This window comes from Labeo rohita, chromosome 11 (assembly GCF_022985175.1).
Source record: "Labeo rohita strain BAU-BD-2019 chromosome 11, IGBB_LRoh.1.0, whole genome shotgun sequence".
Lineage (NCBI taxonomy): Eukaryota > Metazoa > Chordata > Actinopteri > Cypriniformes > Cyprinidae > Labeo > Labeo rohita.
In genome coordinates, this window is record NC_066879.1 from 7,053,175 (window position 1) to 7,069,823 (window position 16,649).

The window sequence follows — 16,649 nt, forward strand, 5'->3', positions numbered from 1 at the left end:
GAACTCTTGCTGTACACAACGAATGACGACTGTTTTAGCTTGCCAACGTGCATCAACTGCGTCCACATTTTGAGTCTTGGAGTATGTTCTTGTTACTTGAATAAGTTTTGTGATGGCTTGCAGTAGTCTCTTCCTGCTAGAATATCGTTCAAAGCGTGCTGTGCTGAACTGACCTTCTGTAGCTTTGGTGTAGTTGACAGCAACTTGGGCTCTTACTTCAACATCAAGTTCTGGGTTAACAAGACCAAAGCTGTCGCTTTGTGGAGGCTCACTGCTGCTTTTCAAGAATTCCGGGCCTGAGAACCAGTTAGAGGCTCTGAGGATGTCTACAGACATGGGTCTGGTGGCGTGATCTGCCGGATTCTGTTCAGTGGCAAAATACTGCCATTGTTGTGAATGACTTGATTTCCTGATGCGATTGACTCGGTTGGCGACATACACATGAAATCTTCTGGAGGTGTTATGGATGTACCCGAGAACAATCCTGCTATCAGTGAAAAATCTCACTGCATGCATCTCAATGTCCATCTCGCAGCAGATTGTGTCCGCCATTTCGGTTGCCAGGACAGCGGCACACAACTCCAAACGTGGAACTGTATGGGCTGGATGCGGTGCCAACTTCGCTTTGCCCATAACGAATCCTACGTGGCATTGGTCTTCATCATTGGTGACACGCAGGTAGGCTACTGCAGCGATAGCCTGAGTGGAAGCATCAAAGAATAAACAGAGCTCTCGACTTTGAGATGAAACAAAAGGCATAGGCACATACCTTCTCTTGAAGTGTAGCTTCTCTAGTTCCAGAAGAGACTCTCTCCACAACTTCCAGGACTCTTGCTTGTCTGGTGGGAGAGGATCATCCCAATCATATTCTTTGGACGACAGTTCTCTGATGAGAACCTTTCCTTGGATTGTGATGGGAGCCACAAAGCCCAGTGGATCATAGATGCTCTGAACTGTTGACAAGATGCCTCTTTTTGTGAACGGTGTCTCCTCTTGAGATACTTGGAAACCGAAACTGTCACTCTCCAGATTCCATATCAGTCCAAGGGCTCCGCTGAAGTGGGAGTGGATCTGCACTAAAGTCGAGGTCTTTTAGGTCTTTCGCAAGGTCCTCTGGGGCAAACGCTGTCATGACTTTGCTGCTATTGGAAGCGATTTTATGGAGTTTTAAGTTTGATGCTGCTAACATTTTTTGAGTCCTCTGTAGAAGATCAATAGCTTCCTCTTCTGTCGGAACCGACGTCAATTCGTCGTCCACGTAGAAGTTCCTCATGACGAACTCCTTGCTGTCTGTGCCGTACTCATCCTGATACTCTTGTGCAGCTCTCCTTAGACCATAAATGGCAACTGATGGTGAGGGGCTGTTGCCAAATATGTGCACCTTCATTCTGTATTCAGTGATGTTATTGTTCAAGTCGTTATCCTTGTACCAAAGGAACCGCAAATAATCACGATGATCCTCTCGAACAACAAATGCGTAGAACATCTGCTGAATATCAGCGGTGACTGCGATGTTCTCTTTCCTGAAGCGGATTAAGATACCCAGCAGGGCATTGTTTAAGTCTGGCCCACTGAGCAGGACGTCATTCAGCGACACACCGTCATGTTTGGCGCTTGAATCAAAAACAACTCTTATTTGATTTGGTTTTTGAGGATGATAGACCCCGAACAGAGGTAAGTACCACCTTTCTTGATGTTCCTCGAGTTCGGGTGCTGTTTCTGCGTGGTCATTCTCAAATACCTTTCCCATGAACTCCAGGAAGTGTTCTCTCATGTCTGTGCATCTATCTAGAGTTCGTCTGAGGGATGCGAGTCGTCGCAGAGCCATCTCTCTGTTGTTTGGAAGACGACGGCGGTGTTTGCAGAATGGTAGCGGTGCTACCCAGCTATTCGCCTGATCCACATAAACCTCTTTGTCCATGATGTCCAGGAATGTTTGATCATCTACTGACAGAGCTACCTTTTCATCATCAGGGTGGCTGTCGAAGACTGTGGCTCCAAGTTTTTCTGTCTCCTCCCCTTGGGATGCGCAGTCCAGACTTCTTGGTTGATGAGTGTTTTTTCTGTTAAGTGTCTCTTTCACTTGAATTTTGTTAGGACAGGGACTTAACATGGATGTCCGTCCATTAGGCAGTGTGTGTGTCTTGTACACGCTGACACTGGGTGGTTTGTGAGCCCGGTCTAGACATACGTCTCCTACGATTACCCACCCGAGATCAAGCCGTTGAGCGTAGGGGTCTTCATGGTCTCCGTTTTACTGCTGCCTCACTTTATGCACTCGCAAAATGTCTCTTCCTAGCAGGATAAGGATCTGAGCATTTTCATTGAGTGGTGGTATCTTATCTGCTACATGTCTCAGATGGGGAAAATAGCGAGCTATTTCGGGTGTGGGGATTTCAGCTCGGTCGTCTGGAATCATTTCACACTCAATGAGGGTTGGAAGCTTGATCCTGATCTTTCCATCAAAGGATTCCACCACAAAATTTGTTGCTCTCCTCCCTGAGGTTTCCATAACACCAGCGCAAGTCTTTAATGTATAGGGAGACGCTTTTTCATAGAGGCCAAAGTGGTCGAAGAACTCAGGGCGAGCAAGAGAACAATTGCTCTGATCGTCTAACACTACATATGTCTGAATTACCTTTCCTGGATGATCTTCAGGGTATACTTTAACCAAACATATTCTGCAGCAGGATTTGGCATTGGTATTTCCCCCACAAACCTCCGTACATTTTGATGTTACTGCGGGGAGAGTTCCAGGAGGAGTCTCGTGTGTCTCCTCCTCCTCGCCTTGATCTGCTGAAACTTCTGAGAACCAGGGTGCTGGACCAGGATGTAAAGCTGATGTGTGCGTCTTGCTGCCACATTCCCTGCATACTATTTCTTTATCACAGTCTTTTGCTCTATGATTGGTCGAACCACAGCACCTGAAACAGATGTTCTTCTCCCTGAGGTAGGTTTTACGTTCCTCTATTGGCTTGCTGCGGAAGGTACGGCATTTTCTGAGTGCGTGAGGTTTTTGTGCAAGGGGCATAGTCTGTCTGGATCCATAGCTCTTTTTTCAACAGAGCCTGTAGGAGCTGCTCTAGCTTCAGAAAACACGTCAGTCTTCCTCACAGACACTGGTACTTTGTTATTATATCTTGTGGGTCTCTCTGTTTTGGTTGGACCTGAGTAATGAGCTTGAGATATCATAAAGCTAGGGTCATTTCTGGTTTTAGCTTCAGAACGAATAAACTGTGAAAAGAAGGTGAAAGGTGGATAGGGGACATGGTTGCATTCTTTGTACTTTGACCCTTGGGAAATCCACTTTTCTTGAAGACTAAATGGGAGCTTTTCTAATATGGGGTTCACTCCGCGTGATGTATCGAGATATGCTAGTCCAGGGAGGTATCCTCCTTCTTTAGCATATTCGAGTTCAAGCAAAATGTCTCCAAGCTCTCTTAATCTCACATTGTCTCTGTTTGAAATTCTGGGGAATTCCTCGATCCTCTTCAGGAGTGAATGTTCAACTGCCTCTGGGGTTCCATAGGTCTCTTTTAGTCTTTGCCAAACCATGCTAAGCCCTGCAGCTGAGTTGTGGCTGTTTATGGCTCTGATTCTTCTTGCTTGTTCCTTAGACGCTGGCCCGAGCCATTTAATCAAGAGGTCTAACTCTTCTCTTGGAGATAAGGTGAGTTCATCAGTGACACTTCGAAAAGAAGTTTTCCACGCCCAATAGTTCTCTGGTTGGTCATTGAACTCCATCAAACCAGATGTAACCATTTCTCTTCACATTAGGTATTTTGCGACATCTGGCGTGGTTGCTGTATGCTTTACAGAATTGTCAGCGTCCCACCTCCGCTGTGTAGGCTGTCTCAGGTAAGTCGCATCTACATGTGGTTTGAAATGTCTTTTTATCTGTGTTTGCACAGGAGGGACGTTTCCAGGAGTATGTTGTATGGTGCTCACTGATGGTTGAGATTTCACATTTTTAGGAGCTATTAGTAGGTGAGTATCTTCGTTGTCAATTCTGAGGTTACTCATTTCTTGTTTGACTGTCTCTACTGCAAGTTGTGAAGATGTGTGCATAGGTATGGATTCTGAGGCACAACTGCTGTGTTGCAAAATGTACTCACTTGTCCGTTGTGCAGCATTGGATGGCAAGAGTGATAAGTCAATGTCATGATGAGAATCCAAATCTGCATTTTCCACAGCAGCCGCAAACACTGCTTCTTCTGCGGTGGCTGTAGCTGCCTCTTTTTCCATCTTTAGAATGTGCATTTTTGCTTTTAATGTTGCTTCTTCAACCATCATCTCTGCTTCTTTCTGAGCGATGAGACCTGCATGTGGGCAGCTTCGGCTCTGGCTCGAGCTCTGAGTACAGCAGAGCTTGTTGTTGATGATTTTCTACTTGATTGGGCGATGGATCTAGTCACCAAGGACTGATACATTTCTTCGTTATTACTCCGTTCATCCATCCTAGTTGCTTGGATGTCGATGCGTCAGCAACGCTGAATCAGTGATGAGTGTTGAACTGCTTCGTGGTGAACTTGGTGTATTACTGTCTTCTTACTATTCTGCCCTCGCACGTACGACGTCTGATTTGTACGGCTAGACAGATAGTTAACAGCAATGAAGAGAAACTCCAGAAGTCTTGCTGAGGATTGATGTTTTATCTTTTGTTCCCTTTTTTTCTCTTCCTCAGTTTTATTTCTCAAGTTTTCCTCATTTAAGTCTGTAAGACTGACAGAATAAACAGAAAATAAACATTACAAAAGTGTAACGTCTGTTGGGTTGCCCACCCTTCTTTCCTCCTGTGGAATTTATTTGCATAGTCCAAACACAGGGAAAGTAGAAAAGTGTCACTAAAGTTTTACTGGTGCATTTATCACTTTCCAAACCATAACCATAATGCATTTGGCAATGTTACGAACACACTAAGTCCAAACATGATGGGAAAAGATTGAACTGTCATGCATGCATTCATTTGTCCATTAACAGCTAAGTTTGTGTAAGATGTTGCACTACACGTTGCTGTCAGAAGGAATACTTTTTTCTCTTGAATAAGTATAAAATGTGTGTGTTGTAGTGTGCATCAGATTTAAGGTTTGAAAACAGTTATGAATGGATTTGGATGGATCTCCATGATCTCTCTTAGTTTCACCCACTGCTGCTGCATCTGGAGGTCCTAAGGAATTTTTATGGTCGGTCACAGGCCAAACCCTTAGGAATCAGTCTCAAGGTGGGTGAGAGGCACAAACTGCATTTTGACCAATAGGAGGTTCTGTCCTTCCCGGGCGTTGTACCAAAGGTCTTCTTCTTGTGCTCTAAGAGATGTCTGGCTGTTGTCCTGGCATCTTTATCTGATGGCGTTAGACAGTTTGCTTATGTTAGCTCACCAAGATCCAATCAAAATGTAGCAAACCTCTGTCCACTATTGTGGTCAGAGAGGGGCCCACCAATAAACTGGGCCCTGAAATGTGCTGTCCACTATAGTAGCTCTGAGATAGCAACATCCAAAATAATCACTTGCATTTTATGCATCTTATGCACTTTATTCCTTTTCATTCATGGTATTCATTTAGTAGTTGTTGATTACTCTTGTCTATCTTTTGTTAATAAAATCTATTTTATTACAACTTGTGTCTTCCTTGTATTGATAATACAGTAAGAGGTTCTACAAGTTAGAGATCCCACCAATCTTTCTAATGTAATGTACTCATAACCACACATTAATAGACACATGATCCAAGAATAGAAGTCAGCTGTGACATGAGTACCCATCACTACCCTATTTCACCTCCCTAGGTTGGCGAAAGTGAAATTCACTACACAATACACACAGCATATTATTGTAAATTAACAGAATAAACAACATACCGTGTGCGTCTTCTAATCAGAAATCCAAGAGACATTAGTGTAGGCATTCCTTCTAACAAATGATCTTACAATTGGACAGCTCTCAGCGTGTGGGCTTTTCTTTGTGGATCAGATACTAACATGGCTAGCTAGATCACGTGACAAATTCAACTAACGTTGCACATTTCACCTGTAGGTGTCACTATTACCCAGTTTTGTAATACTCAAATACAATTTTCAAATGAACATTCATTGTACACCATTTGCGAACTAAATACATTTTTACAAAATAAACGACTGAAACACTTAAAAGAAAATACAACCTTTTCTTTGACAGTTACACGCATGTAGTCACGTTTGTAAACATAGACTAAGACAGTTAATGTTCAGACAGACAAACATTCTCCACACGCATGTCACACACGTGAACACGTCTTTAAGCTAGGTTAGGAAAGAAATTACACAAATTGAGCACCATAGTACTAAGTTTGGTATCAATATGGTGCTCCTGGGGAGCTTGGGAATGCCAGGTCATCTAAGGAGATGTGAACCAACCCAGGTTCCACCTATTTCTAGCTGTACAAAAAAGTTTGTTTTGCTGCTGGATATTGCAAATTGGTGTGTCTTTCCATATTATTATCTTAATTATGAGCACACTGGTTTATAATGCAAAAAGTTTTACTATTTACTGCACATTGTTGTTTTTCTAGTTATTTCCCTATGGCAGCTTATGAACCGGAAGTCTCACCCATAGGCTTACTTCCGCGTTAAGGAATAAGGTGGATATGACATTTTATGCTCTCAAGAATGTGACTACCATGTGTTTTGCACCATTTTAAATTTTAAACCAAAGTGTTACGCAGGGAGAAAAAAAACACTTGCAGGAAATGTTTCTTGACTGCACTTTTATTTTTAAAGACAGGTTTTTCTCACATACAAAAACACAACAATAAGTGTCTTACGTTGTTTTACAAATAACAAGTTTCTTTGCTCCTTTGTAAAGTTGTGTGTCAACACTCATTTAAAGTTAGATGTCTGCATGTGTTTGAATACTGTCTCACAAAGCGGCATGGTGTCACTTTAGTAAGTACGCTGTGGAGTCGGGGTGGTTTGCTTGATTTGGGTTGCTGCTCCACCAGTTGTGCTGGTGAAGGAACCACCAGAGGCTTGAGATCCACCAGATGTGACAACAAGGGATCCACCAGAGGACTGAGATCCACCAGATGCGACAATGTGGGATCCACTGAATGATTGAGATCCACTTGAGATTCCAGCTGAAGGAAAAGAAAGAAGAAGTCATTTATATGCAATGTACAACATACACTACCTGAAACTGACCATCCTACCACAATATACAAAGAGAGATTTCAATTACCTTGAAACTGACCCCTGGAAGAGTAAGAGGAAGAAAATTTTAATTAGTGAAGCCATTCCTGAGCAAGATAATATTATCCATGCTTTAGTGATTTGAACTCACATTAAGTTTTATAAAGAAACAAACTTACTTAACGCCTTCATTTTCCAGGAGGCACCTGTAGGTGGCGATCTCCTGCTCCAGACGAGTCTTGATGTCCAGCAACACTGCGTAATCTCGTCCCTGTTGCTCAATGCTAGCTCTCAACTGAGCTAACTCAGCTTCCAGCATGTTGATTTGGTTCTGGTAGCAGGCTAGCATAGAGCTGTACCTAGCCTCTGTTTCTGCCAGTGAGTTCTGCAGTGCTGCAATCTGTTTGAGAACATGCACAAAAAAACTTCATAAAGCATCGTTGCTCAGCTTTCTTCAAGACTTATAATATATTTTCCTGCCCTTGTTAAAAAAAATTTGCTAATCTATCTCACTCTACATTTCACTTGTGTCTCACCATGCTGAGTATAGATTGTAGCTCGATCTCCAGACTCTGTAAGGTGTTTTTCAGCTGTGTGATCTGTGACCTGGACGTTTCTATGTCCTGTGTGCTCTGGGCCATCTCTTTGTTCAACCCTGCCATCTAAACAAAAGACAAAAACACTATATCATAACCCGGGCACTACTTCAAGTGAGATTTTGGAATATGTGGTTTGTTATTCAGTCAAACAAAGTATGTTTGATAGCAAAGTAGAATTCACAACCAGTGGATTCAAGGAAAAAGATGTCTTACCTTTTCGTTAAACCAGGCTTCCTGTTCCCTGCGGTGTTTCTGTATGATGTTCTCATAATGAGCACGAATCTCCTGCAGAACCTTGTTCAAGTCTTCCTGAGGAGCAGCATCAACCTCTACGTTCACGGTACCCGTCAGCTGAGCCCTCAGTGCACACAGCTCCTGTAATGCCACAGTATAATATAATATAATATAATAGTCCAAACTTTTAGGATCAGTTATACATAGACGATCTATCAGAAAACTACTACAAACCTCTTCGTGGTTCTTCTTCATAAATGCCAGCTCTTCCTCCAGACCCTTGATCTGCATCTCCAGGTCGCACTTTGCCATGTTTGTCTGGTCCAGCAAGCGGCGCAGGTTAGCGACGTCAGACTCCACACACTGCCGCATCACCACCTCATGCTCATATCTGGTTGGTGGAAAGGAGAGATAGGGATTAGACACACCAATCATTGTTTAAGCATCAACAGCATCATTGGAACCAGCAAGTTTTTTTAAAAAATTGTTTGAAAGAAGCCTCTTATGATCACCAAGGCTGCATTTATTTGATCAAAAATACAGTAAAACCATAATATTGTAATTTTCTTAACTTTTTCATTTGTAATATGTTTTAAATGCAATTTTTTTCTGGGAAAGCTGATTTGTTTTTTCGAAGCTAGCCATAACTCTTGTCTTTAGCATCATGTGATCCTTCAGAAATCATTCTAATACACTGATTTGCTGGTCAGGAAACATTCCACTGCTATTGTTATCAATGTTGAAATCAGTTGTGCTGCACAGTTTTTCCATCAAACTGTTTTTATCTAAGTTCACATGCATGTGGTCAACACTGTGTAACTTACTTCACCCTGAAGTCATCAGCAGCCAGTTTAGAGTTGTCAATCTGCAGGAGGATGTTGGCGTTGTGGGTTGTAGTATTGTTAATCTGAAAGGTAGAACATTTAATACATGAGAAAGCAAGTGATGATCTGTGATCATTGTTTCAGGTGCAGTATTTGAACAAATGTAATTGCATTTAGATATGACTGTACCTTGTCCTTCAGGTCCTTGATGGTGTTCCAGTAGGGGCTGTAGTCCCTCTGTACAACTGGCCCTTTCTTCTCATAGTACTCACGGATCTGCCTTTCCAGGTTGGCATTGGCAGCCTCCAGTGAGCGCACCTTGTCCAGGTAGGAGGCCAGGCGGTCGTTCAGGTTCTGCAGAGTGGCCTTCTCATTGAGTTGAATGTCCCCTCCAGAAAATATGCCTCCTGCATATCCTCCACCATACACTCCATCAAAACTGGATCCTCCACTAAAACCGGATGCTCCACCAACGCCACATGCTCTTCCAAATCCTCTACCGTATGCTCCAGTTCTGGAGGTGCAAGAGATGCGGGTGCTTCCTCCTAAACCACCTCCATACACACTGTGGGCTTTCTGTGGAAAGGCCGTCAAACCACAGTGACTCTTGGTGATAATGGACCTTGAGGTCATGGTCTTGGTTCCCTTGCAAGACATCTTGTGGATGGATACGGAGATCAGATGAACCCAGAGAGGACACTGCAGGAAACTGTTAGAGTTGTCCAAACGAGGATGGCGCTTTTGAGCCGAGCACTGACCTCTTATAAAGATGGAGATTCAGGGCGGCTCCTGGACTCTGTGGGTGGGTGAGGGAGGTAGGCGTGTATGGGAGAGTGCATGTGTGTCACTCAGCTGTCACCACCAGCAAAGTTTAGTGCAGCATGATAACTAGGCTTTTGACACGCACTGTGTGTTTGCAAATTGTGTGTGTGTGTTTGTGTGTTGAGCATGAGCAAGTGTTCTGTGTCAGCGGAAGTAATCCCTTAGGTGCAGAAAAAGGATGTTAAGCCAGTCATGCGAGATTGGAGATTTGATAAATATTTTAATAATAATAGTGTAATAAAAGGATTTGGCTGACATGGGATCACCTTGAGGTGATGTGAGATCACCCGTGCCAATTTCACCACCCTTTACAGGTCACACTGATCAAATCGAGTACTTTATTTTTTTATTTTATTTTATTTTATTTTATTTTACTTTAATTGTGAATGGTGCCACATTTTAATATTTATAAAGTAGACAGTAAAACAAGAGAAAAAGTTTCCACTTTTAAGTGTTAAAACTAAAAATTAAACTTTCATTGCTGTTAAAACCAGCCAAGGGTGCAAGTGTGTAAAGTGTGTGTGAAGCATTTGCATTCATATTCCTTCCAAAAGGAGATTTCTCAAATGAAAGCAGCCACTTCCTTACTTTTTCCCATAGTTTGTTTCAGTCATGTTTTGCTTTCTTGTGTCCTGTTGTCTTGAGTATTATAAATGTCTCTTTGTGTACTGGTGTTGTGCCAGCAGCTTTTAAAATAGCATTGATTATGAAAACCCTAATAATTTTCGTTCCATTTCCAATCTTTGGAGCAAGTTTATGCTACTCAGTTAATTTCTCATTTAACTGAAAGTTGAGTCTTGAGTCTTTGTAATCTGGCTTCCGTAAATTCCGTAGCACTGAAACAGCATTGGTTAAGGTCACTAATAGTTTGCTAATTGCTTCAGATTTTGTCTTTCAATTTAGATCCTTCTTGATCTTGCTTTTGACACAGTAGATCATTCTCTTACTTATTTAGAAACTGTTTTTAGGTCTCTGATACTGCGCTGCACTACCTCACAGACTGTAAGCAGTTTGTTACCATGGGTGTATAGGTCTAAAGTTGGTGCTGTGCAATTTGGAGTCCTTCAGGGATCAATTCTGGGCCTCTTGCTTTTTAATATCTACATTTTCCACTTGGTCATCTTTTGAGATCTCTTGATCTAAAATGTAGTTTTCATGCAGATGACATTCAAATTTACATACATTCAAAACCCTATGATACTCTTCCTGTGCATTGTCTTTCTCAGTGTATTTCTAAGATAAAAGAATAGATGTCATGAAATTTTCTTTGTCTTAATAGTGAAAAGACTGAGATTATGCTTAGGTGCAGTGGCGTACGCCTGTAATCCAAGCTCCTGGGAGGCTGAGGCTGGCGGATCGCTTGAGCTCAGGGGTTCTGGGCTGCAGTGGACTATGTCGATCGGGTGTCCGCACTAAGTTCGGTATCGATATGGTGCTCCTGGGGGAGCTCGGGGTCACCAGGTCGTCTAAGGAGGGGTGAACCGGCCCAGGTCGGAGACGGAGCAGGTCAAAGCCCCCGTGCCGATCAGTAGTGGGATCGCGCCTGTGAATAGACACTGCAGTGCAGCCTGAGCGATACAGCGAGACTCAGACTTTTGCGTCGGACTATTTAATTATAATTCACATTCATAATGAACAATTATAATAATATTTATAGAATTAAAAAAAAAAAAAAAAAGATTACTGATAATAAATTAAATGATCTTGTGGTTGTTTGCAACAAACTCAAACAAATGCCAAGGTTATGGGTTCGATTACCAAGTAAGCAATTATGGTAAATTGCTTTGGATAACGGTGTCTGCCAAATGCATTAGAATGTGTAAATGTGAAGAAGAATCAAAAAGAGTTGGTCTAATTATGACTATCATAAATAAACTTACATATCAGGATTGTTTATATTTTGATGTTTATCTTCTATTTTTATATTGCCCCTCAGAAGGGTGTTAATGAGATGTATCTCATCGTTGGGCCCTTTGTAAACAGTTGTATTGTTTGATTTCTGTTTTTTCAAAGGTTTAAATTATGCAGTCTACAAAGTCCATTGTCAGCACGTCTCTCGTTTTGCTGCCGTTTCGGCTTGAGAATCAACATTCATTGTTTCCTGTGATTGTGATGCTAGAATAAATGTATTATGCAGCCGCCACTCTAACAAGTTAGTGTAAACGAACAATTTTGCATTGAGATAAATGTAACAGATAGCTCTTTCCAGGTATTATAATCCTTGCAACAAGCAAAGTACTGAAATAGAACTGAAACAGAGTCAGTGAAAACCATTGCCGGACAGGTGTTTTGAAGCTTTCAAATGAAAGATTTCATTATATTGTAAATCCGAGCTAATGATGTACATATTGAAGTTTTCTCTAAGAAATCAAGTGATTTAACAATATCGCAAAACACACTGGGCAATACAAGACTGCGCCACCACTGCCCTTTTTTTTTTTTGGTAAAGTGCCGTACCACACCCAGTCTAAGTTTGATTGCAGCAACTTGTTTTCAGACAGCAGCACAAATTTTATTCTGATTCATAGTGTTCCTTGAAGTCAACAAAACTGGAACCAACCAGCCAAATCTCAGCCGTCTCATCAGTCAGTATCCAGGCACAAATAATGCCACTCCTATGTCTGTCAGTGAGTCTGCATTTCATGTAGAGACACAGCTGAGAGTTAGTTTTGTGCTATTTTTTCTCTAGGTTTCACTGTTTTGTTTTTGTCTGTTTGTGAAGATGACGCGACCTGTTCCATCCTGCATATCTCATAAATGTCACCGTAGAACAAATATGTGACCCTAGACCACAAAACCAGTCACAAGGGTCAGATATTTATATATAAAGTGGAATAAATAAGCTTTCCGTAGATGTATGGTTTGTTAGGATATGACAATATTGGGCCGAGATAGAACTATTTAAAAATCTGGAGGATGCAAAAAATCTAAATATTGAGAAAATGGCCTGTAAAGTTGTCCACATGAAGTTCTTAGCAATGCATATTATTAAATTAAATTAAATTAAATTAAGTTTTGATATATTTACAGTAGAAAATTTACAAAATATCTTATTGGAACATGATCTTTACTTAATATCCTAATGAATTTTGGCATAAAAGAAAAATACATAATTTTGACGCATACAATGTATTTTTGGCTATTGCTGCAAATATACCCATGCTACTTATGGGGTCCAGGGTTACAAATGTCCTTAATCTTAGCAAATAAACCAAGGTACATGGAAGTACAAGCCAAATAGCCTTTTCATTCATCAAACAAATGTGTATGTACATACATGTCACTCTTTTAATCTCTTTCTCTTCTGCACATTTTCCTCTATATATAGATTGAATTTTAGCCAGTTTACACAATTGCAATTGTTTATGAGGGTCAAAGGTTTTTACTGATAAAGAGGAAGTCAATGGCCAGCTAGCAGTTATGACCTTCCCCTCACTGCTTTTGTGATGATCTATTGCCAGGCAACATATACACTATTGTTGTGAGACTGTTATGGAAGCAACCCATTAATAACACACTGGGAAAACTGAGACTTATTTCCCTCACAGCCTCGTTTCTAGTGATTACTGTAAATGAGTGTTTTAATGTAATGGAAAACTGTGGCACCACATTACAGTCTAAATATTATATCAGGAATGAGTCTCTTGACTCTTTCATTTAAAAGAAAGACTATAGTGTTCAGATAAAGAAAAACACAGTGCAAAGTAATTCAGAACAGCAGCTTTATTTTCAGAGACAGGCTTTATCACACACAAATATGAGTATCATACGTTTTCTTTTAGTAACACTTTTTCTCAATATTACTTTAGCAAACATTCAAAACCAAATGTATGTGTGTGTCCAGATGTTGTCTCATAAAGCGGTGTGCTCTGCATTTAGTAGCTGTGCTGTGTCTTCTGGATTGTTGTTGTGACAACTGCACCTTAAGGTAGAGAGAGAGAGAGAGAGAGAGTAAGCAATGCAAAATTTAACTCATTTACTGTAGTACCTGAAACTGACCATCCCACTGCATTATGCAAAGAAAGATTTTAATTACCTGGTACTTGAGTCCTGGAAAAAAAAAAAAGAAAAGATGCATTAGTGAAGCCATTCCACGACTTAATAACGTAACATTATTCAAGTCACTGCGATAATTCTAACAAATAAAAAGAAATTAACTTACTTGATGTCTTGATTTTCCAGGAGGCTCCTGTAGGTTGCGATCTCCTGTTCCAGACGAGTCTTGATGTCCAGCAACATGGCGTACTCTCGTCCCTGCTGCTCAATGCTAGCCCGCACTTGACTTAGCTCGCATTCCAGTACGTTGATTTGGTTCTGGTAGCTTGCTAGCATGGCGCTGTACCTAGCCTCTGTGTCTGCCAATGAGTTCTCCAGTGCCGCTTTCTGTGCGAGTAACGAGAACATGCAGAAATATGTCACTACAAACTGCTGTTGTATAAAAAATAAGCTATTTTGTGAAAATCTAATTGATTGGAACAACATTAGGGGGAGTAACGGATTACAAATGCTGAGTCTCAGAAAAATACCATAAAGGTGCAAGTCCTTCAGATCTCCAGACAGTTATAAATGGCTTCTCTCATTCTTTTCATTGTGCCTCACCTACTTTCAAAGCATTCTTGATAGATCTCACACTCGCCCTCTTTTACATCTGCTTCTGGATTCTTTCTTGGCCTGCTTCCCTAACCTCATAAGTAACATTTTCCTGAACTTTGGTTCAGATAATGTAATCTCTCGCTCTTCCCCTACACTTCCTGCATTCCATTTGTGTCTTACCATGCTGAGTTGAGACTGTAGCTCGATCTCCAGACCCTGCAAGGTGCGTCGTAGATCTGAGATCTGTGTCTTGGATGTCTGGATGGTCTCTGTGCTGATGGCCACTTCTTTGGTAAAAGTTGCCGTCTAAAAGAGACAGAAACACACAATATGAATTCAAGTACTGTATATCATAAGATGAGCTGTACCTGTTTTACCTCAGATACCAGCAGGAATAATATTTGGTTTGTTATTCAGTCTTGCAGTATGTTTGATAACAAAGTAGAATTCACAACCCATTCAAAGAGAAAGATGTCTTACCTTGTCCTTGAACCAGTCTTCCTGTTCTCTGCGGTGTTTCTGTATGATGTTCTCATAATGAGCACGAATCTCATCCAGAACCCTGTTCAGGTCTTGCTGAGGAGCAGCGTCAACCTCTACATTCACTGTGCCTGTCAGCTGTGACCTCAGTGCAGCCAAGTCCTGTAAACCCACAAGGCTTCAGCGTCAGAACTCTGGTTAGCTTTACATGTTCAAAAAACAACTACAGGCAAGTTACTACAAACCTCCTCGTGGTTCTTCTTCATAAACGCCAGTTCATCCTGCAGACTCTCGATCTGCATCTCCAGGTCGGCCTTTGTCAGGGTCGTCTGGTCGAGCAAGCGGCGCAGGTTAGCGATGTCAGCCTCCACAGACTGCCGCATGACCAATTCGTGCTCATATCTGATTGGTGGAGAAACAGGATGAGGAATAAACTCACCAATCAAGTCAGGATGCTAAAGCTAACAAGCTATGGTTACAGGGAAATGTTGTTTGAGAGAATTTACTTTATTCTGAAGTCATCAGCAGCCAGTTTAGAGTTGTCAATCTGCAGGAGGATGTTGGCGTTGTTGATGGTAGCATTTTTAATCTGTAATGAAAAGCATATACAGTTTTTAACACATAAATTCCAAACATAAAAGTGGGGCATAATGTTGTTACAGAACTGTGGTGTCTTTGCAGTCTTATATATGAGAACAGTATGAGGTGTGTTGCAAAGATTCTCTATTATTAAGCAACCAGATTAGTGCACTAGAATTTGCTAGTCTTTCCCATCATGTGGCATTTTCATTTTAATTTCACTGTACCTTGTCCTTCAGGTCCTTGATGGTGTTCCAGTAGGGGCTGTAGTCCCTCTGAGCAACTGGCCCTTTCTTCTCATAGTACTCACGGATCTGCCTCTCCAAACTGGCATTGGCAGCCTCCAGTGAGCGCACCTTCTCCAGGTAGGATGCCAGACGGTCGTTCAGGTTCTGCATGGTGGCCTTCTCATTCAGCTGGACCAAGTCACTGTCGCCTCCAATCAAGATTCCACCATATCCTCCGCCGTATCCTCCTCCGTATCCTCCTCCGTATCCTCCTTTGTACCCTCCACCATAGCAACCTCCAGATGTGATTGTAGAGATGCGAGTGCTTCCTCCAAGACCACCTCCATACACGCTGTGGGCTTTCTGTGGAAAGGCCACGTTGCTGCTCCGAGTCTTGGTGATAATGGACTTCGAGGTCACGGCCCTCGGAACCGAAGTGGTGGTACGCATAGAGAATTGAGACATGGTGGATGGATGCAGAGATGAGAAGAACGCAGAGAGAGGACACTACAGATAAACTGCTAGAGTTGTCCTGAAGAGAATTGGTGCCTTCAAGGTTAGCTCTGTCTTCTTATAGAGATGGAGCTCCAGGGCGGGTCCTGTATTTTGTGGACGGGAGGGGGAAAGGAGGGTGTGTGCCAGACCCTTCTGCAACCTCCAGTTGAGACTAAAGGACCAGCATTCAGTTTCCACCCTAGTGAGGAAACTGCAATGGAATGTCTCTGTGTCTGTATGAACTACTGCAATGTCGTCACCCCTGAGATTTCAATGAAGGGAGTGCAACAAAGTTACAGGCACTTTGACACACACATGTGTTTTTTGTGTGTGTGCCAGGTTTCCCTCTCTTTGTCTGTTTGAAACAGAACAAAGACACTAAACCAGTAATGTGAGGGTACTGAGTAGTTTTATTTTTGATCAAGCAGTATGTAAAAATAAACCTGGTAGCAAACAAATGTCTGTTTTAGAGAGTTTAAATGTTTGTTTTCTGCAGATGTAAGAGGGAAAGTCATCATTTAAAACCATGAGAACACTTGCGTTCATGTTGGTATCACACAGTTTATAATGTTTTTATAATGTTTTTCCTCATTATCAAAGCTATAATGTTGTGGTTGCCATGGTGTTGTTGT

The 16,649-nt window shown here is 41.8% G+C and overlaps 2 protein-coding genes across 2 annotated transcripts; both read right to left on the minus strand.

The window, feature by feature from the left end:
* Positions 1–6,882: 6,882 nt before the first annotated feature.
* On the minus strand, positions 6,883–10,257 carry LOC127173474 (keratin, type I cytoskeletal 19-like). Its single transcript, XM_051123386.1, has 9 exons — positions 10,232–10,257; positions 9,011–9,581; positions 8,822–8,904; positions 8,232–8,388; positions 7,977–8,138; positions 7,701–7,826; positions 7,344–7,564; positions 7,214–7,227; positions 6,883–7,112 (listed from the first exon to the last, which is right to left on the minus strand). Exons 1-9 carry the CDS (start codon positions 10,255–10,257, stop codon positions 6,919–6,921), a joined length of 1,554 nt encoding a protein of 517 aa, XP_050979343.1. The 3' UTR covers positions 6,883–6,918.
* Positions 10,258–13,351: 3,094 nt separating this feature from the next.
* Positions 13,352–16,073, minus strand: LOC127172659 (keratin, type I cytoskeletal 15-like). Its single transcript, XM_051121989.1, has 8 exons — positions 15,523–16,073; positions 15,223–15,305; positions 14,962–15,118; positions 14,717–14,878; positions 14,417–14,542; positions 13,806–14,026; positions 13,680–13,693; positions 13,352–13,565 (listed from the first exon to the last, which is right to left on the minus strand). Exons 1-8 carry the CDS (start codon positions 15,985–15,987, stop codon positions 13,519–13,521), a joined length of 1,275 nt encoding a protein of 424 aa, XP_050977946.1. The 5' UTR covers positions 15,988–16,073; the 3' UTR covers positions 13,352–13,518.
* Positions 16,074–16,649: the final 576 nt, after the last annotated feature.